Source organism: Gallinula chloropus, assembly GCF_964237585.1.
Source record: "Gallinula chloropus genome assembly, chromosome: 1".
Lineage (NCBI taxonomy): Eukaryota > Metazoa > Chordata > Aves > Gruiformes > Rallidae > Gallinula > Gallinula chloropus.
The window spans coordinates 70,205,811-70,227,411 of NC_140085.1; the positions used below are offsets into that span (position 1 = coordinate 70,205,811).

At 42.9% G+C, this 21,601-nt stretch overlaps 1 protein-coding gene across 1 annotated transcript in view; it reads right to left on the minus strand.

The window, feature by feature from the left end:
* The window catches only part of BORCS5 (BLOC-1 related complex subunit 5), a gene marked incomplete at its 5' end in the record, with an annotated part of 74,552 nt that overhangs the window by 11,680 nt on the left and 41,271 nt on the right, over positions 1-21,601 (minus strand). The window contains one exon of the mRNA XM_084277557.1: positions 4,947-5,104. Within this exon, the coding sequence (XP_084133683.1) occupies positions 4,947-5,104 (158 nt within the window). The remainder of the gene's footprint in view (positions 1-4,946; positions 5,105-21,601) is intronic.

A 21,601-nucleotide genomic window follows, 5' to 3' on the forward strand; every position in this document is an offset into this window, starting at 1 on the left:
AAAACTTCCCCATCATCTGAGCCCACTGGCTGAAGAGGAACTGGTCAATGGCAACTGAAACACGGGATGAATCTCGGACACTCCAACGCTTTCTGAGCTGGAGCTGAGAAAAGCGACCGTGGTGCATCGCCCAGTAGAAACTGGGCCTGAAGCAGATACACACCCCAAGTCTAATTGCTGCCTTGACTAATGGGATCCTGCACTGCATCAACCTAGTTGCCATGCCAAGGCTCCTGGCTCTGCATTCATTCATTCCTGGTCATGGAACGACTTCCTGCACTTACACAACTTTTCCTTTTATCATCAACTTCAACACACCTTGTCCTTTAATTTCCAGCTGGAAATGTTAAACCTCTTCAAGCTCTTCCTATGGCTGCCAGCCCTCTCACCTATAAGGAGAGGTGTTCAGACCCAGGGACCCTGCCTGTAACAAACCCATCCTTCCCCCAGGCTGGAACAAAACCATGTTGATGACTTCTACAGTCAAAATTCCCCAGCACACTTTGCTACTAGGTAACAGGTCTCTGATAACACAAAGCTCCATGCCACAGAAACAGTGTAGTTGCTATAAAGGTCAAAAAGCCACAAGGCATTCAGAAAAAATAAACTAATTCCTAAATCCCCAAATTGCTGGGCATGTTTTACTTCACACACGTGGTGACATGAATGGCTGAATCACAATTTATGAGTTTTAAATACATGGGATAAGCTAAAATGTGCTTGTATATAATGCTTGTAATTTAAAGGGCTTTCCTTGTTGGTCTGTCAAATGCACCAGACTTGTTGCTTATATAAAACAGTAATTTTACTCCTATATGTAATTTTAAATGGCTGACATGTATTTGGAGACACAGTGTCGTCTATGTGTGGCTTCAAAAATTATTTACTTGCCAAATATTAAGGTATATCTTTCTGGACATCTTAATTACATACTAATCACAGAATCATAGAATCGTAGGGGTTGGAAGGGACCTTGAGAGATCATCGGGTCCCACCCCACTGAAGCCCATTACAGTTACTTTTTGCAGCAAACTTATTTTAAAAATAAATTCCATATACATTCTGGAATATTTCTTCAAAATGAGCCATTCCCATAGAGGATTTTACAGGTATGAAACAAGCCAGACACTGATTTCCCATATGGCAACAAATTACTGATATTAATGCCTGCCTGGGCAACAGCTGATTAACTATTCCACCATCACATTTGTTAAAAATCTACAAGCCATGTGAAGTGTTCTGTTTTCAAAATTACTGTCAGCCTGGGGTGCCGACGGCAATGAAAGCTGCAGATACACTGCACCGGCACTCGGGTTTGGGGCGAAGCGTAAGAGCCCTCCTAATAATCCACTTAATACATTTCAAGCACAGTTAATCTAGGAACCACATGTGCCTTCAAGGGTATACAGGACACTTCTAATAGCACAACTCCTCTGCCAACATCGGAAGTTTAGTAAGAACCTTTTCTTTCACACCATCTTTGAAGGTACCTGAGATGGCTTTCAGCTTCGCTGTCGCTTTCACAGCAACCAGCTAGGCTTACATGTTCAAGAGAGACTAGTCATTTTTGATACTCAGCTTCAGCTATTTTGAAGGATGTGATTTTTAAGAAGCTTAGCATCTACCACATGAAAAATAATCTTTTTTAAGGCTTTGAAACTGAACAGTTTTGGAAGCACACAAACTCATGGGCCCTTTCTGCAAATTTGCCTCTGCTGCCCAGCCTTCACCTATCCTACTTGTTTCCCATTGCCTGTTACTCACCATCACCTACCTGATAACTTTCCAAATTCTCTCCCTGCTACCCAAGAGAGACATCCTCCAGTGGTATGCACTTAATGCAAAGTAGCCCTCCCCCTGATTCATTTACTTCTTTGCCCCCAGCAATATTTATATTGCTGGTCAACACGTCTAACAAGCTCATGTGGGTCCAACATACCATCAGTAGACAAACTAGATCCTGTTCCCAGACCTGTCTGAACAGAATGGCCCCATAAGTCAATAATGTGGTGATTCATCCAGTAAGCTAAAAATTTTCATCCTACAAAATACCAAAGAGTAGACAAATTACTCAGAAAATGCTGAGCACAGGCTTTTTTTCTTGAAAACTGATGAATTTTGTGAGATGCCATAACCCTGGATTAACATACATAAATCCCAAATTGCTGTTCTGTTGTTTTTCAAGCTGATAAGGAGAAAAAAATTTAAAGGAATCCTAAATATTTCAGTGGCCCTGGAATTAATGCAGTATTGCAACAGATGGCGAGACAGCTGCCAAAAATTAATATGAAACATAATATTTAATGTATAGTGGTTATTTTTCCCTAAAAAGATGCAAGCACATCCTTTTTTTTTTTTGGCAGTGAAAGCAAAGCCCATCGTGATAAAAATCAATCCCTTCCAAAACCAACAGTTCGAGTACAAGTAACTAACTGCTGGAGAGAGGCACTTGAGTCAACTACCTTCAATCACATCTCCAACTCTTTCTCCTTCGAGGAAACACTTGGGTAAATGTTATTGCTTCTTGAGAGAGAGAACAGTCACAGCAACCTGGAAGTTACACAGGTTCTAGGTTTACGAGCAGGTATAGATCCAGCCAACACACTGCAAAGAAATTCTGGCTGAAATGGGATGGAGAGGAAAGCTAGAGTGTTTTGGTCTCCAAATTAAGGGAATTAACTGGTGGGTCTCCTTTGATCTGCAGTCAACGACAGTCATGCAATATTTTTGTTTTCCTTTGCTTATTCTCTTTCCTATTAAAAACTCCTTTAATTCAGATTGTGTGTTGATTTACAAAGGACCACAGTCGATTTTGAGTTATCAAGGACCAACAAATTTATGACAGTACTTTTGAGTTTTGCCAGTAACCAGAAAACTTTCTCTGGCCACGCAGACAATGAGCAAAATCTATTTGTCCTGGGGAGTTTTGTCAAGGAAAGGCTGAAAAAGAAGAAAACCTGGCTGCAGGCAGTATGACTGTAGCGTACTATACAGTACGACTAGTCCTCAGTACAGTCAGTGACAGTCTGAAAAGCGAACATACCTCAGACAGATGGCAGGCATTGGGGACTGAAGCTCACCAACATTTTGTAAGCAAGCTAAAAGCATCAATCACTTCAGTCTGTTATTGGAAGAAAAACACTTCAGTGCTTACAGAGTGACTACTAAAATGAGATGAAAAAGAATTTGCTGTCCATCTCATGCACATGTTATGCTTTTCACAATACACTTCATTTTCTTTCCTTTTTACTTCTCACCAAGGGTCAGAGCTTTGTCTGTACAGCAAAACTAAATCATTGCTGACAAATGGGTGCAGCCAAACGCCATTTCCCTTGTCTACACTTGTAAGGAGAGACATACCCTGCTCTAGTTCAGCTGTACCCCTTGTTGTCAGCATCTATCAACAGCAGTTCAATTTAGTGCACCAAGGAGAAACCAAACAATTTGGAAAGAATGATTTAAGCTCAGTGGGTCTCACCCGGCTCCTCCAGAACACACACGCAGAACAGCCAATGCAAGAAAAACATTTTTAAATTATTGGGAAAATGAACAGTAAAAACCCACCAGATCTGGCAGAGGGATTGCAAGCATCTGAAGTTACTTAAGTGTTTTGACCAAAAATACTCAACTGACTTGTAGGTTGCCTGATCTACAGTCACCCATTTCTCCTTCACTTTGCCAGAGAGGGGCCTGTGATAAAGCCAGTCAGTGAGAATACCGACATCATCTGTGTGTTCATTTTACATGGGGAAAAAAGTAATACTCATAAGCTTTATGAATGGGAAAACATCACCACTGCTAATTTGAAAGCCAGTCTGACACCCTATAGAAGGCAAATCCAACTAGTGCAGATCGTGTTGGTAGAGTCTATGTACGACGACTTTAAACCATGTCGATATTCCCTCTCACGCTTTTAACAGCCAAAAGAATTACAATCTGATCGGATTAAGGCAGTACACTGTCATTAGGCTGGCAATTAAATCCATTTCTGAGATGGTGTGATCTGAGTCACTAACATCTGCAAATATCTTTACATCTTGTGTAATAGCTGGCCTTAGATCTTGATACACCAAAGTAAAAAGGGCTTTTTAATGGCTCCCTCGTTATTTTGGACTTACAACTTCATGATGACAAAAGCTTCTCAAAACAGCCCATAAATCAAATTTATTATCCAGTTTGTCATGTGGGATTTTCTTAATTCTAAGCCAATACAGCAACAACAAACCAAGGTCATTGTTTATAGGGCATGAATAAAAATTAACCACCTGTTAAAATTCTTTTCTTTTGACATTGAAAGGTATTTGGTCTAAGAGACTTTTGACATACGCAGCATTCACCAGTTCTTGTACACATTTGAGAGTAAGTGAGAAAACACAATGAAACAGCATCTCTGCTGCCCATGCCAATCTGTCCTGATTTAAATAAATACATAGCCGTCCTACTGCTTCCAACATCAATAGTTGCACATATTTACATAGGCAAGACAGACAATCCAAATGCAGGATGCTCAGCTGCCCAGGGAATAATTTCCTTCTCAGTACTATGAATGAATATTTAAGCAGATCAGCAATTTTCAAATAATGGTTTAGTGATAAAAACAGCAGCTCAGGAAGACCCATTAAGCATAGAGATCTAAACATGTTACGCTGCCTTCAAAAACTCTGCTCACCTTTTACCTCTTCACTACTTACTTGCAGTACTTGCCATACCAGGGGAACACCCACTGTTGACAGCCAGGAATCGTACAGCGTAACCAATAAACACATCACCGAACAGTAACCACAACCAAAGCCAGGAAGCTTTGCTTGAAGTGCACGCTCACTGAGGTTCTCTACAGGTTTCAGTATGAAAGGGACTATAGCAACCACCTGCATTCACAGCACAAGACAGCCACGCCGATGCCCTGAGCCCTTCCCCACCAGAAGCAGGCACGCTGCTGGCAGTACCTCCTTGATCCGCTTCACGAGCGCGTTCTGATCAAAGGCAACTGCTTCTGCACACTGGTGAAGATGATCTTGGTACCGGAGGCAGAGCTGCAGCACCTGCTGGGGATCCAGCTTTTCCAGTTTGGTGTTGGTCGGAGAGGTCTGCCCACTGAGGAGTCCTACAAGACAAGGGAAGGACCAGAGTTAACCTGACTGTTCATACAACTAGCTCAGCTACAAGCCAACAGGCAGAAGAACAAACCCAAAAGAAAAGCATCATAAGGGGTAATAAAAACTAATTCAGGATCTTAGGACTACTGAATGGACTTCAGCAATGTAATAGTGCAGTGAAGGCTAAACGTTGGAAGGGTATGGATTGAAGTTTTATGGATGTTTAGGATTTACAATAGTTCAGGGAATAGTTTGCCATACAGCTTAGCTCTCCCCGATGCAATTTAAACACAGACCCCAACTGCAGGTCCATAATACACATCAGCTTGGGTTTCAGCCACACACTGTATGAACTGAATCATAGACTCATACAGTTGTTTGGGCTGGAAGTGACCTTAAAAGTCAGCTTGTTCCAACCCCCCTGCCATGGGCAGGGACACCCTCCACTGGACCAGGTTACTCAAAGCACCAACAATCATGAAATCTGTGAAATTAACCTCCTTCCTCATTTATGTACACCAGAAGAGAAGGGAGTTGAGAGCTGCATTCCTGTACCAGCATCGGACTCAAAACTATTTCCTGGTTTTGACAATGTGATCCTAGTGAGCTCTAAAATCATTACAAATTAACAGGTCCCCCAAAACAAAACTGAACAGAAAAACAACCCACCTAAGTTAAATTATCAGGGGTGAAATGTCCATGTTTTGCCTACCTTGCCTTTTTTAAAGGTCGAGACTCCTTTCATCTTTTAAGATGTTTCTTTAAATCTCATAAGATTAGCCATACACTTTCATTTTTTTTTCAGGACTAAGATCCTTGCCTACTTGCACAAACAGGTTTCAGAAAACACTCACCAAAAAAAAAAAAGTATTAGACTTAAAAATGGGACAGTGGTAATACCCAGAGGAGCTAAATTGTCCAGAGAAATTTTCTCCTGACCATTGTTTGTTGCCTACATAGCACAATTCGAGAACCTTTGCTGAGCTCAAGTGTGTGTGTGCCATACTGACTGTTTCCCCAAAGCTGCTGGAAAAAATGATGCTGCGCTCTAAGGCTGTCCTGGGGCTTTTTTTGCTGTTTCATTTATTTACTTAAGTTTCATTCTCCTTTAGCTTTAGCACAACTTTTTTTTCTTGTTGGGACACCATCTGTGACAAACAGCACATACACACAATCTGCTTTTCCCAAAACATCCGTCAATCCATACAAACCGAATTCAGTGACTGCATGTATGTGCCCTGTGGGGCTCTCGGTTTACAGACAGGAAAAGACATTAAACCAGCAAATGTAAGTAAGTATCGTGCTAAGCAATTAAAAAGCAATAAATGCCAGTTATTTGGGTTGGAAAAGTTCTTCTAGGAATGTGCCTCAGTGGGAAATGGAAACTTTTGGATGGCCCCCATGCCTATTGGAAGTAAATGGTGACATCAAGTTGTTGTCAAAACACAAGAATAAGACAGAAACCAAGACCTAAGTCAGAAGTATCTTAAAAATCTGAGAAAGTTAAACCACTTCGAAAACATTCGCAGACAGAAATGAAAACAAAATTAGGACAGCAACTTCATCAGATATGATTAAGTAGATCTACTTTTCATCATCACTCAACATTTTATTCTCCTGGGATGCTCTCAATTACCATTTGCACAAAACTTTTTCTTTCCTCATCTTAAGAGGGGGAAGAAAAAAAGAAAAAAAAAAAAAAAGAGGTAATTTTGTTTTACTGACTTGTTGCCCACTACAACTGAGCTGCCCGAGTCCAGAGGTCAGGAGAGGAAACAAACACTTTACCATTTGGTCTCAAAACCCTGTATTAGCAAGAGTCAAGTTCTTTTTTATATTTTGGAAAGACTCATCTGGAACAAAATCAGCGCAGTATCAATTGCAAATCTTTCAAGACTGCTTTCAGCTGAAGTGCAAAACTTTAATGGGACCAAAGCCACCAAAGGAAATAAGACCTTTTTATATGTGTACGTTACATGTTCTTAGTTTGTTAAATTCAAATCTTCTATAAAATTATCTTGTCAGAATAAATGTTCAATTAACGTTGTCAGCTTTTAATATGTTCACTGTTCACACAGGAGCGAAGAGTTCACCACACACCTCAGGCAGTTACCCTGTTTCTGCACCGATCAAATACATGATGCTATCAACCAACTAATTTTCTTTTATTACTAATCCCTCACCAACTTCAAGAGGAGAAAGAAAATTAGACTCTATTTAAGAGATTTAATTAACATGGAAGTGTGTATTTTGGCCAACTCACCCTGCTCATAAGAGTTCCGAAGTGGAATAGGCCAAGGACTGTAAAGCAAGCTATAAAAGAACATGCTCCTCAAACTTGTATTATATACTTATAGCCTTGTACAGGTTACATAATGCTAAAAGCAAAATTAATAAACTGTGAGGAGCCTTTAATTCACTATCCAGAAAAACACAAGCTCAAGTGAAGAGAGACATTAACTGTTCGGCTGGAACTCCTTCGTAAAAAGGCAGGGGTGGAAATATAATCCAGTACAAACATTGCGAGTAGAGATTAAAAAAACCCAAACCAAATAAAACAGCATGTGCTGCTTAAAGACAGAAGATGGTATTATTTTGGGTGATGAAGTAGGGAGAAGCCAAAGGAATTAGTTTCTCCCAAGACCTCTGGGCTTATGCTGACAACGCCAGAGAACAGTTTAGCTTAGAGTTTCAACTCGCAATTAAGGAAAGAATAGAGTAAACAATAGCATGAAAAAGGCCACGCAGCCTTCTACCTGCCAGAAAGTCTCACTGCCAAAAAGTCAATCCACCATTTTTCATGGTAACTACTTACTACCCATGCTATAAATACTAACATTTTATTCACATTGACATACCCCTCTACTTTGCTCTTGGGAGACCCTACCTGGAGTACTGCATCCAGCTCTGGGTTCCCCAGAGCAGGAAAGAGATGGTCCTGTTAGAACATATCCAGAGGAGGGCCACAAGGACGATCAGAAGGCTGGAGCACCTCTCCCGTGAAGACAGGCTGAGAGAGTTCAGGTGGTTCAGCCTGGAGAAGAGAAGGCTCTGGGAAGACCTTATTGAAGCTTTCCAGTATATAAAGGGGACATGTAAGAAAGCTGAAGAGGAACTGTTTGCAAAGGCCCATAGTGACAGGACAAGGGGTAACAGCTTAAAACTAAAGGAGGGTAGACTTAGATTGGGCATAAGGTAGAAATTCTTCCCTGTGAGGGTGGTGAGGCTCTGGCATAGGCTGCCCAGAGCAGCTGTGGCTGCCCCCTCCCTGGCAGTGCTCAAGGCCAGGTTGGATGGGGCTTTGGTCAACCTGGTCTAGTGGAGGGTGTCCCTGCCCACAACAGGGGGCTTGAACTAGATGATCTTTAAAGGTTCCTTCTTACCCAAAGCACTCAATGAATCTATGATTTTATTAATTGATTGCATTATTATTTTTTAGCTAGCCAGCAGTTTTGCTCCAAAAGATCAGGTGACAACAGTAAGTCATCTTAAAACTTCCCTGAAGAAAGACTACAACCACTTGGATCCCAGAGATGTTTTACCAAGGGAGCCCCAGGGCTCCCTTAGGAACAAAGAGATACAGGGCTGGAGTGGAATCCCCTGTGCCATGGAACCCAAATTTCTTCCCTTCCTCCTCTCCCCAGCTGCAGGCAGCGAGCCCAAATAACATTTAATGCAATACCTCTTTCATGAGCAGCACACTCAAAGGACAGCCCCATACCCATGAAAAACTTGTAACCCACAGGACAAACCCTGAACCAAAAGCGAGACAAAGAAAGGGGTAAGGGGTTAAACAGGGTGTTGCTGGTGTCCTTTCTTCCTCTGCTATCAGAAAGTTGAGGAATATCAGCACTGAGAAAGCTTCACTTTTTGTGCAGAGACATGGCTAGCACTGCAAAGCCCCATGTATTACTGAACAACTCTTCTCTTGAAAAATCACTGCTTCTTTCTTAAAGCCTTGTCCCAGACTTTGAACTCCTCACTGAACAGGGCCATCCCTCGGTGACTGATCTACATGCAGTTTCTAAGAGGAAATGAGATCATATCTGTTGCAACAAAATATTTATTAGGTCAGTCTTTTAAGTGCCAAAAGGGGGAGAGAGACAGAGGTTGCTGAGTGGTTCAGACTCTCTCTCAAAACGACTAAACTTGACCTGGTCACCAGCACCTCTCGGAGCAACTAACCGGTTAGCAGTTCTCTCATCACTAAGGAAAAGGTGTTCCTGTGATTTCATCTGTGTGGTTATTACTCCTTGCCCCTCAGAAGCACATTTCTGCTTTTAAATGTGAAGAAAACACTGTCCAAAGTTTTAATTCCTTATTAAATGGAGTATTTTTCAAGCTGTTGGCTCTCTTCCAAAGAGGAAAGCACACCAGAAATCATTTTCACCCTGTTTGAAACCCAGAGAAGAGACTGCTTGGCACGTGAGTAATGTAACATACCCCAGCACGGTGAGGAAAGGCAGCACAGAGGATGCTGTGGCTTGGGGAAAACAAAAATGGGGAAGTGGGAGAGGGACTATTGCAGAGCTTTAATGCAGGGACCAAAAATGCTTTGGCAGCTGTCAAACACGCACAGTCTTGCCTATCAAATTACACTGTAAAACAAATAAGACGACAGACCACATTTATGTGTCTGCCACGATAAAGAGAAGTCAGGATCTCCAACCGACTCTGGATACATCTGATCAGTAAACAGCATACCCCTGAAGGTGAGAAACAGCAATTGGGACAAAGAAAGAATCACATTTCAGCTTCTAAATGGTGCTTTACTAAAAAAATAACCAAATACACCAAGCATGTCATATATAGAGAAATATCACATATCACTACAAGGCTAGCTGACCCACAGACTTCACAAATCTGTTATTCTTTCCATATTCCTTGGCAAAGCAGAGGCATGTTAAAACCATTTTCCTCCTACTTAGTCATCTCCTTGTTGGTTCCAGGTCAACATACACTTCCAACAAATCAATCCTACTGGGCAGAAGAAAGCTGTTAGTTTAAAAAGCATTTTTATGACTAGAAGTTCTTGAAAAATCACTTCACATACGGCTGTCTAGTACCTGAAAGGTGCCTGTAAGAAAGCTGGGGAAGAACTGTTCACAAGGGCATGTAGCAATAGGATAAGGAGTAATAGTTTTAAACTCAAAAGATTTAGGTTGGATATTAGGAAAAAAATTCTTCAACATGAGGGTGGTAGATCATTGGAACAGGTTGCCCAGAGAGGTAGTGGAGGCCCCATCCCTGGAGATATCCAAGGTCAGGTTTGATGGGGGTCTGAGTGAGCTGATCTAGTGAAGATGTCCCCGCTTACTGCAGGAGGGTTGGGCTAGGTGACCTCTAAAGGTCCCTTCCCACCTAACTGCATTCTATGATTCTATATTATACAGATTCTACATGTATACAGAACAGAGCTAAGCACCATAGTTACGTTACTCTGCTTTAATGGACAATCCTAACAGCTTGAGCACATTTCACCCTGAAAAGTATTGGTATTTCTTTCTGACTTCTGGATTTCCACTTGTCAATCCCCTTTTCAACCAGTAATAGCAGATATTACAAAAATAAAACCAACAGGTCCACAGCTGTTAATTTATTATTACAGATAGCAAAGCACATGATGCTGTGGTCTTGTTACTTAATGTTAAGGCCAGAAAGAGTCTCACCAGAAAGCCAGTCTTTCTGTGGAATATAAGAATGGACTTGAAAAGTAACTGCTTATTGAAGCAGACCAGAAGTCCACCTTGCCCAGAATACTGCTTCAAGCATTTGGCAATCGTGGGCATTTAGAAAACATCATCTTTATCAATTCTACTTCCTCTTTCACAACCTTTGTGCATCCAAAAGTTATAAATAAAGATTTCAGGCACAACTTGCTGTGCTCAGAGAAGCTCTGATACTTGAATTTCACTATTCCTTTCAGAGAAAGGTATGCATTTATCTCCACAATATCCTACCACAACAAGATGCTTGTTTATGCACAGCATAAAGAAAATGCTTCTAAAACTTGCTTTACGCTTGCTACTCTGTAGCTGTTGTGCTGTGACACAACAGTGACCTACAGAGCAAGGTGTACTTTCTCTTACCATCCTTCCAAGCTCAAGAACACCACTGATCAGTCTCTCCTCCTACAGAAGACTTGACTTCTCCAATTACCTCTAACCTCCAAGTACCTCCAACCTGAGACCCAGCGTCCCTCTTTCAAGTCAATTCTTCTACAGTGTACACCTCTAACAATCTGGCAGAGTGTGTACACTGTAGAAGAACTGACTGTAGAGTGTGTACATCTCTAATAATCTGGTTGCTTCTGTAAATGACAACCCTTTCACTGGGCCCATCAATGAGCATGACCCTTCTGAAGAGCATGCATTACAGTGTATCGCACGTGTCATCACTTCTCAGAGCACAAGGCTAAATGAAACAGATTGCACACCTTGATTAGTCATAGGTTGTTAACTTTCCAGAGGTGTTCCTGGTTCTGGTACCTGTTTCTGGATGTTTATTACTGTGGTCATCACCATTTTTACTAAACCCTCTTCTATGAGCACTTCTCATTCACCTTTAGAAAGAATGACGTACTTCTTTTGTAGCAAATGATGATTAACTAACTGATTTTGCTTTTCTGAAATTACTCTCTGAAGAGAATCCCACAGACTCTTCAGCAACTTTCTGGAGCATCTAAAAGGCTTTTATCAAGTACACAATGATTTCCTGTTTAACCTGCTAGAGTTTGTGATCTTTTGATCCCCTAACACAGGTTTGTTTTTCCTTTTTGTTGTGGGTATCCTTTTGCCTACAGTGCCCTTCCCCCTGCTTTAACTACATTGTTTTTCCCCTCTCCAACCTTTCAAAATCAGCTCTGCTACCTGACACTTACCTTAGTTCAGCTGTTCCCAACTTCTCCTCTTACTACCCTCTTTTTTTTTTTTAATGCAACTCCTCTTCGTAAATTTAATCCAAGGCAGTAAAACTTCTTCAGCTATTCTATTCCTCATTGAATTTGAGAAGACTATGGTTCCTATTAATATAACAGCACTGAGTCGTTTCATCTACACGCATTAAGAGAACGTTACTTTTAGCTTAAAAACCACTAGTGTTTTTCAAGTTTCCAGGAATTTTCTTTCTGCTTGAAGAGTATTTAAAAATGATCAACCTCACAACTTGCCTCAGCAAACATTTCTAAAGCTCTTGGATAGAAGCTACCTGGTCTGACAAGGTTCTTAAAAGAAGCCTGGCCTCAGTGGCCACAGGTTAACTATTACAGTTGATTTTCTTGTTGCTGTTTGCCTGGGGAGATTGTTTTGCCAGTACCTCCAGGCATCCCAAGTGCCAAAAAAAGATCCACACAAGAAACAGATGAAATTACATCCCTAAAGACCAAGACTTCTTTGCTGACCATTCCTGCTTGCACAAGTTTGTAGAGAGCAACTCAGTTATTAGTCGAGACTGAGCTCATTTCCCTATGTTCTCCAAGCAGGAGGACTTTTCATATGACCAACAGAAAAGAAATAATTTCACGTGTGTGTGCAGCAGAATAAAAGGCATTAAAATACTTACAATCAGATAAAATAATCAGATTTGTAGGGCTCTTACCAAATGATTTGATTTTTAATTGTATACTTCCTCTCATTCTTGAAGACTAAGAGAAATTTATTTTTTTTTTGTGGGGTAAAAGGAAACATCAAAATTTATACACTCAAGTTTGATAACCCAGTCAGCTCTTAAGTAACGGGCATACACCAGTTACTAAAAAGTCAACCATAAAGAAAAAGAACTTCAAAAACATAAAAAGGCAATCACTAAGGAATCTCTAAGCTCAAACACAGATGACCACATAATCTTTTTCACAGACCAGTTTATTTTCTAAAACTCACATTGATAAAACACCTTGTAATAAAATATGTATTCACTCTAAGACAGGCAAAGTTGGCTTCGCCGACTGTGTATTTTCAATTCCTTTGAACTTTAATGGGGAAACACAATGACTGCAGGCAAACTGAATAACCATTATGTGAGCAAAGACCATATTTGTATTGTGGCAAGGAATGTTGGCCCTAACAGCAAGTTTTCCCTCTACTTCGGAGTCAGTACCACGTGATCACTTACTTCTGCCTGGGTGACAGATGGGCTGAAGACTCTCATCACATCGTTTAACAGGCAACTTGTCTGACCACAGAGCTCAAATATGCTCTCAGTATGAATACTGCGCCTCAGCCTCCCAACTCCAAGCAAGCTATTGCCTTCAAGATATTACTCACCAAGACATAAAAACCTTCCTCTTTTGTTCCTTCACCATTTGTCTTATAAAAACAAACATTAGGAAGACCCAAGACTTTGGATCTTAGGCTTCTTTAAAAACGTGGCGTGCTACAGCTCTAACGCAGCCAACATTCATACAGGTTTCCACCTATCAAGGTCACAGAACGTACCTTAGAAGAGCCTGTGCTTCAGAGACACTTTGTCATTATCATTAATTGTACTATGTAAGTATTTGCATATGATACTTCTGCTCTCCTGTTGAGCCCCAGCAAGCCTCAATCCTGCAAAGCTTTCTATACACCATTAAAACCAAAATTAAAAATTTCTACTGATAAGAAAGGACCAAATCAGAAAAAACCACCCCCAAAAATACACTTTTTTATTTGGATTGCTAGAAACCTGAATGAGAAAAAAAAGGAGAAAATAGTGCACAACCTGCATGCACTGAGGTTTCAGCCTGCAGTTATGCATCTATGCCTCTCTGCAAGAATGAGATTGCTGAGTGTTACACCTTCAAAAGGTCTCTGGCAGTTGCCATGAAACTGGAAGCACGTCTACTGATACCCTTCTTTCCGAGCTTCAGGTAGAGAACAAGGTACACAATGTACTCTGAAGAACAGCACACACTTGTACCTGCTCAACTAAAAGCAGCCAAGATCCTACCCAGTCCATTTCCCCACTGATTATTTTACTTTTAGAGCACAGAAGTGATATTGAAAGGAGCAGGTTGGCCTCTGCAGTTGCAATATTGTATGACCAGCTTCCTGCCGCAGATACCGAAGTATCAAAATAAGCACAAGCCTGTAAAAACGGATAGGATAATGCACAGGGAAGTGAGAGACAACGATCCTGTGTCATGCAAGGAGCTGTATTTACTCTGCAGGGACTTTTTTTTTTTCTTTCTTTTGGAAAACACATCAAGAGAGACCCAAGACCTACCATCAACTGATTACATAAGCACGTGACATCCGCAGGCTACAACTGGCCCCATTATCCTCAGCACTCCGCAAACCCAAAGGCCAGAAGACTAACGTCATTTTATAAAATGAGGACTGGAGGCACCATGGGATTAAATGATTTATCTGAGACCACATGGAAACCGCTGTCCCTCGGCCTAATGACTTCACCACCAGAGCATCTCTTCCCTTCCCTTCTCTCGCCCTCCAACACCGGCCGCCAGCAGGGCAGGCGGCAGTGGGGCCTGCTTTCCGGCAGCGCTGAGCATCGGCGCAGTCTCTCCCACACAGATTCTCAGACATCTCATAAACGTTCATGAGGCAACCAGAGCTAAATCAACAGCTTCTTCCCTCTGCCCCCCACATCTGTGCTCAGGCACCATGGGATTAAATGATTTATCTGAGACCACATGGAAACCGCTGTCCCTCGGCCTAATGACTTCACCACCAGAGCATCTCTTCCCTTCCCTTCTCTCGCCCTCCAACACCGGCCGCCAGCAGGGCAGGCGGCAGTGGGGCCTGCTTTCCGGCAGCGCTGAGCATCGGCGCAGTCTCTCCCACACAGATTCTCAGACATCTCATAAACGTTCATGAGGCAACCAGAGCTAAATCAACAGCTTCTTCCCTCTGCCCCCCACATCTGTGCTCCACAAAAGGGAAGGCCCAACTCCCACCTTCCTCACCACACGCTTCACTGCAGCTCTTGCGGAGAAAACGATTCACCTCACTAAAACCACAGAGAACTAATCCAGTGGTTTGGTTTTGCTCTAGGGGAAGAAGGGGAAGAAGGGGAAGAAGGGGAAGAAGGGGAAGAAGGGGAAGAAGGGGAAGAAGGGGAAGAAGGGGAAGAAGGGGAAGAAGGGGAAGAAGGGGAAGAAGGGGAAGAAGGGGAAGAAGGGGAAGAAGGGGAAGAAGGGGAAGAAGGGGAAGAAGGGGAAGAAGGGGAAGAAGGGGAAGAAGGGGAAGAAGGGGAAGAAGGGGAAGAAGGGGAAGAAGGGGAAGAAGGGGAAGAAGGGGAAGAAGGGGAAGAAGGGGAAGAAGGGGAAGAAGGGGAAGAAGGGGAAGAAGGGGAAGAAGGGGAAGAAGGGGAAGAAGGGGAAGAAGGGGAAGAAGGGGAAGAAGGGGAAGAAGGGGAAGAAGGGGAAGAAGGGGAAGAAGGGGAAGAAGGGGAAGAAGGGGAAGAAGGGGAAGAAGGGGAAGAAGGGGAAGAAGGGGAAGAAGGGGAAGAAGGGGAAGAAGGGGAAGAAGGGGAAGAAGGGGAAGAAGGGGAAGAAGGGGAAGAAGGGGAAGAAGGGGAAGAAGGGGAAGAAGGGGAAGAAGGGGAAGAAGGGGAAGAAGGGGAAGAAGGGGAAGAAGGGGAAGAAGGGGAAGAAGGGGAAGAAGGGGAAGAAGGGGAAGAAGGGGAAGAAGGGGAAGAAGGGGAAGAAGGGGAAGAAGGGGAAGAAGGGGAAGAAGGGGAAGAAGGGGAAGAAGGGGAAGAAGGGGAAGAAGGGGAAGAAGGGGAGAAGGGGAAGAAGGGAAGAAGGGAAGAAGGGGAAGAAGGGGAAGAAGGGGAAGAAGGGGAAGAAGGGGAAGAAGGGGAAGAAGGGAAGAAGGGGAGAAGGGGAGGAAGGGGGGGGAAGAGGGGAAGGAAGGGGAGAAGGGGAAGAAGGGGAGAAGGAAGAGGGGAGGAAGGGGAAGAAGGGAGGAGGGGAGAAGGGGAAGAAGGGGGGGAAGGGAAGAAGGGGAAAGGGGGGAAGGGGAGAGGGAGGGGAAGAAGGGGGGAAGGGGAAGAAGGGGAGAAGGGAAGGGAAGAAAGGGGAGGGGGACCTCTCCAATTTAACAGCAGCAAACTGTCACTTCATTTTTTTTGTTTCTATGCACACAAAGCACTGAGAGAGTCTCAGCTTTACCTGTCCACCTATCTTCCTTGAAATAATACAGTCTTGAGTATCTTTTGTATCTCTCCTCCACTGCAAAGTTTGGTTGAAATTTGACAGCAGATACAAAGTTTTCTAGGCTGTATATGGAAGACAAAAGGAACAGCAGGAGCAAATAACCTCAATTTCTTTAACATAAAATTTTAAATCCCCCAAATACCTACAAACTAAAACTCATTTAACTGATTCTACTACTAGTACTAAAGATTAGCTTCACAGCAATCTTATTGTATTTCAGGCAGAAGTGCACAGATATTTATCCATGCAACATAGCAGAAACTAGCAGAAAAAACCAAAAAAAGAGAATGTTCTGTGTTTTAGAGGAAAGGTGACATCTAAAAGCCATCTCTGAGCACAAGGGCACTGACATGAATTCGGGGCCCGTTTGCTACTCCACAATAACCAGCCTGTGTACACACACTGACGCCAAGCAAATTCAGTGGGGGCAGAATACACTCTCCTGCTCTTACTCAGAGGCGAAAGCACAGTGATTACTACAGGGCAGCTGAAGCGCTGCCAGCCCGAGTCACAACCTGGTTTTCTCCACGGTAACTCATCCACAAGCCCCATGCCTGAGACCAGGTTACAGGAAAGATGATTTAAGGCAAAAGGGGGCGGCCACTTCAGGCTCAGGGATTACACCTGCGCCACGACTGTAAGTCAGGCACGCTGCTTCAACAAGTCACATCTCACACTACATTAACCGGTATCGCTGTCTGTTGACTTTCTCCAAATGCTGGGGCACTTTCTTTCAGTCCAGACCTCAATAATTTGAGTTTTGTGTTTGGGCCCTATCATGGCACCGTGCAAGACTGATGAACTGGCCACTTGCCCTTCAGATTCAGCAAGTCTAAGACTTCAGTTTCCTTTCCCGGAGATGGAGAAAAGGGTTTTAAAAGTGGCAGAGCAAACTTTAAAGATGGCTTCACTGAAAGAGTTCCTTCTAGATAAGTAATAGGAAGCACTGATGAAACTTTTTATCAATGCTTTGTAATTGCAAACAAAGCACAGCACCCAATTCTGGTATAACCATTGTTTTTATATATATTTGAAATACATAGTTTCTATTTGGTATGTAGCAGCACTTCTCACATATTCCCTTTTACTTCTGTTTCATCACAAAAAAGTAGATACCAGGTGTACTTTCTTCCTCTCTCCTCACAGGGGATTTCTGTAGCGGATCAAAATACCGTCAAATCTCAGACTTAAAAATCATTCATTCCTCTTCTGGCAAATGCTGCACCCTCAATTACAAGTACAGCCTCAAACCTTAAGGGTTTGAGTGAAGGCACATTTCCATAGTAAAAATAACGTCATGGCCAGGAGTCGTGGCCATCTCCACCTTTGGCCATTTTTCCTACAGTGCTATCTCAAATGCACATTAAAGAAGCAGTAACCACAACACACTATTGACACTTTGTGGCCACAGGTGCTTGAACAGTAATTTCTCTCTACTATGTGCATTCAGGAATATACAGTGAAGAATAAGAGCAGTTTGTAAATGCAACATAGTTGACATTTTCTTCTTAATCTTCTTTTCTCTCCTGCAACCCAGCTTACCCCTCAGACATTTTGCTGCCACTTCAGAACCAAATTTTAATTTAGATGATACTTATTTTTTAAAATAGATACTCTGTTAGGCTTTTTCCTGTACACTGCAGTAGTATGACCCAAAAGCACCTATATTACCTAAGCACCATATTTTTAAAAAGCCTGATTTGGGGACTGTACAAAGTTCTTCTCCAAAAGCTTTACCAACATGATTGACAAATGGCTGCTCAATGCAGGAGTCGAAAAGCCCAAGCCAGGATGATGAAATTTTTAAACTCACAAATACACAGCTCATACAGTTACACATAATCCACAGAAAATAACTGCTCCTTCCTTTATCTTATAACAAATGTAATTGGACTATTCAGTGTATTAGGAAAAGTGTTTGTCTACTAGCAAGAGTCCAACTGAGAGAAAGGTCTACCTGCTGCATTTCTCCTGTTCAACAGGAAGCAATAAAGCATCACTTTGGGAATCTGGCTGCCCTCAGACAATTCAGTTTCTTACTTTGGCAACCCCACTGTCCCAACAGCGAAGAATTATTCAGGGAGAGCCATTTTCTCTTTAAATGATCCTACCATCAGACATTTCCTCTGTGAAGTTCTGCTGCTGATATCTGATTCAACACTTTAATCCCTGTCCTCTCTTCCATCTGCATTTAAATATTCATGTTTTGTTCCTGCCTTCCCAAATGAAGCTAGCCAAACTCAAGAACTACCACTTTTCCTGCTCAGCCTGTTTTGATTCTTTTCCCACATCCATTAGAAGTGATTTTAGAAGTAACTCAAGGGATACAATGGATGTCATTTCCTCAGCAATATTAGTATCTAAATGACGATTACTGTTCCCAGCATTGTATTGCAATATAAGGGTATTTTTCGTGGCCAGAAGGAAACATGGAGCTGGCATGAAATTACAACGACAAAACTCAGGATACTGAGATTACTCAAAGACTGAGTTGGGAAGAAAAGGAGGAGACAAGGGACACAGTGTTTACTTTTGACTAATCACTCAGCTTTGCAGGGCTCAGGAGGGCACCTAAAACATTCAACAGGTACACAAAAATAAGTAGCCTGCTGTGCTCTGTATTACCTCTGTGTTTATCATCTCCTGTCAAATACTGTCAAGTGGCAAAGTGCCTTGAAGACAGACAAAGCACAATTAGGATTCTCTAGCGTGAACCGTTTTAAAATCCTCAGGAGTGGAGGGAAAAAAAAGTCAAGTAAATTCCACCTACTCTGTAGCAGACAGTTTACAATCCCTTTGCACACCAGTTAATGAACTCACTATTAAAATATTATGAGAGCATCATCTTACTATTAAAATAAGCTGCTACTTAAGTAAGTTTTGAATATCTAATAACAACACTTAGCGATCCTGTCCTTACAGGTAACAGTAATCCAAGAGTGCCATTTTCATCAGTTACCACAAGTAATGGCACGGGGTTAGCGAGCCTGGGAGCTTCCTGAGCCCAGGCTCCCCACACTGGAAGACAATCACTCAAGTCCCAGCATGGCCATCAGCCCAGGGAGATGCATCTCAGAGCCAGCCCCAACAACTTTCCACATTCCAGTTCCACCACGCACGTGCGTGACTCCCTCAGAGGGCAGAGATACCCAGAATATAACAATTCCTTTCTCCCTCCACTTAGCTCCCCTTAAACAGTCCAGCTGTAAAAACACACACTCTCTTCTTTTTTTAAACACACAGCCCGCTCACGGTGTGCTCACACACCACACGCACCTACTTCCTAAGCCTGGCATGGAAAGTATCAGTCATTTTACAGCAAAACTTCACTTCCTCAACGTAACAGTTCTAAATACGTGATAGACGAAGCTTTGCTCATCCTAAATCACATCTCCCTCAAGGTACTTATAAGGTCCGTTACAAGTCCTATAAAGCCTTTATAGCTGGAAAGCCTCCTGGCAGTCAAGAAAAGCCCTCTGTCCTTATTCAAGAAGGTGCCCTCTCAGAACTACATCATGAGCTGATATTTAGATCACTCTGCCACTGAAAAGGGGATGAATCTTGTTTCTCTGCCACTCCTCCTTGCCATGCAGGCCAGCCCCTGTTCTTGTACCAGGTCCAGTTCTCACTGAGATCCTCCACAGTTGGGTTTGGCTCATCAATCTACCCAAAACCTAACCACTCATTGCTATTAGGTTCCCATCAGCCCAGCAAGCCAGTCTGGCTCATCAGAGGGCCAATGAGCAGCTTGTTCTTCGTCTGTCTGGGGCACAGCCTGGCATGCCAAACTGTAAGACATTTGCCTCAGGCACAGGACTCTCTCTTGGCATCCTCTGAGTACACTAAGAGAGAAAGAAAAAATACATCACGCTATGGTATCAGAATACCACAATTTAGGCTCATTATGGGTACATAAGGACATCTGTCTATTCCTTTTGCTCATTACACTGAAGATATGCACAAGAGCCAAAGCAAACTAAGAACACTGAATAGTTACTCAACTGTTGAGTATTTTATTCAGTACGGCTTTAAAGTAAAAAAAAAAAAAGGAAAAAAACACTCCCCAGACTTTCTGACTTACTAAAAGAATCTTAATGGCATTTCAGTTAACACATCTCCTTTGGGTACTGCTTGTGCACAAAGCCAGTTACAACTCTTGGCAAGGACCAGCACCGTAACTTTTCTAATGATTAACAAGGGGCCTGAACCAGACCACAGGGCTGCAGTGCTTGACCACTGCAGCTTGCACGCTGAGAAGTGAGGCTTGCTCCCCTAGCTCCCACCTCCTGCCACAGCAGAGAGGCAGCGCCCACCTCAACAGCCCCAAACGCCTGTCAGCAGCTCTACCAGCATCACCCAGGGACCCTGGATCTGGCAGCATCCAAGAGGAGCCCCTGAGCAAGAGAGAACCAGCCAGACACCTCTCCCCTTCTGCAACACACCACCAGGCAGAAAGGCACCTCAAGAAAGTCATATTATTCTCTATTTTTAATATGTAGACACACATCCATAAAGCTCAATTTCTCTTCACTCTCAAGATCTGAAACAACTTTTGTTGTGACACTGACAGCAATTCATTTGTATATTCTGTGCAGAAGGTTCTGACTCCAGATAAGAAACAGAATACCAGGAAGGGATGAGCTGTAAAGCCAGAGACAACCTTGTTTCCCGGCACATACTCTTCCTTGTTACAAAAAGAAAGGGGGGGGGGAACAGAATGCTTCCACATTAATTTTTCAAGATTATACATGAGAACAATAGAAAATTAAGCATTTGGTAGGACATTATCTGCTGTGCTGCTATTTTTAAACAATGGAGGCGAGAAACATTTATTTTTCACTACATCTGTCATCTTTAAGGCTCTTACAATATTTGTACCATGCAAATTGTACTCTCAGCATTCCCATGTAGCAGCACATAAGACTTTTTGTTTTCCAGATCGCTGCTGAAGAAAGGATCCCACTCTGATGCTTACAAGTGGTCACTCGGTGTTGTACCACCAACCAGAGCTGGGCTGCTCTGCCACAGCAATTTAAACAGACAGGCATAGCTCCTGCACTGGCTTTTGCAGGATTAGGGGTGCCCAACCAGCTCCAGAAGGGGCCCCTGCTCTCCTACCCAACCCCTTCCCAGAGGGCTGCATCCCACTTTGAGCCCTGAACCCCTTTCCCGGGCTCAGCACTCACACAGCTGCAGGACACACAGATTCATGCTGGCTGATCCAGCAAGTCGTCCCCCCTCTCAGCAGGATCACTTCTCCTCCCCACCAGCCCATGCCATGAATGCAGGCTGTCTCCCTTCCAGGCCAGAGAAGCAGGCTGCCTCGCTTCAGCACCGCGGGTCTACAAGA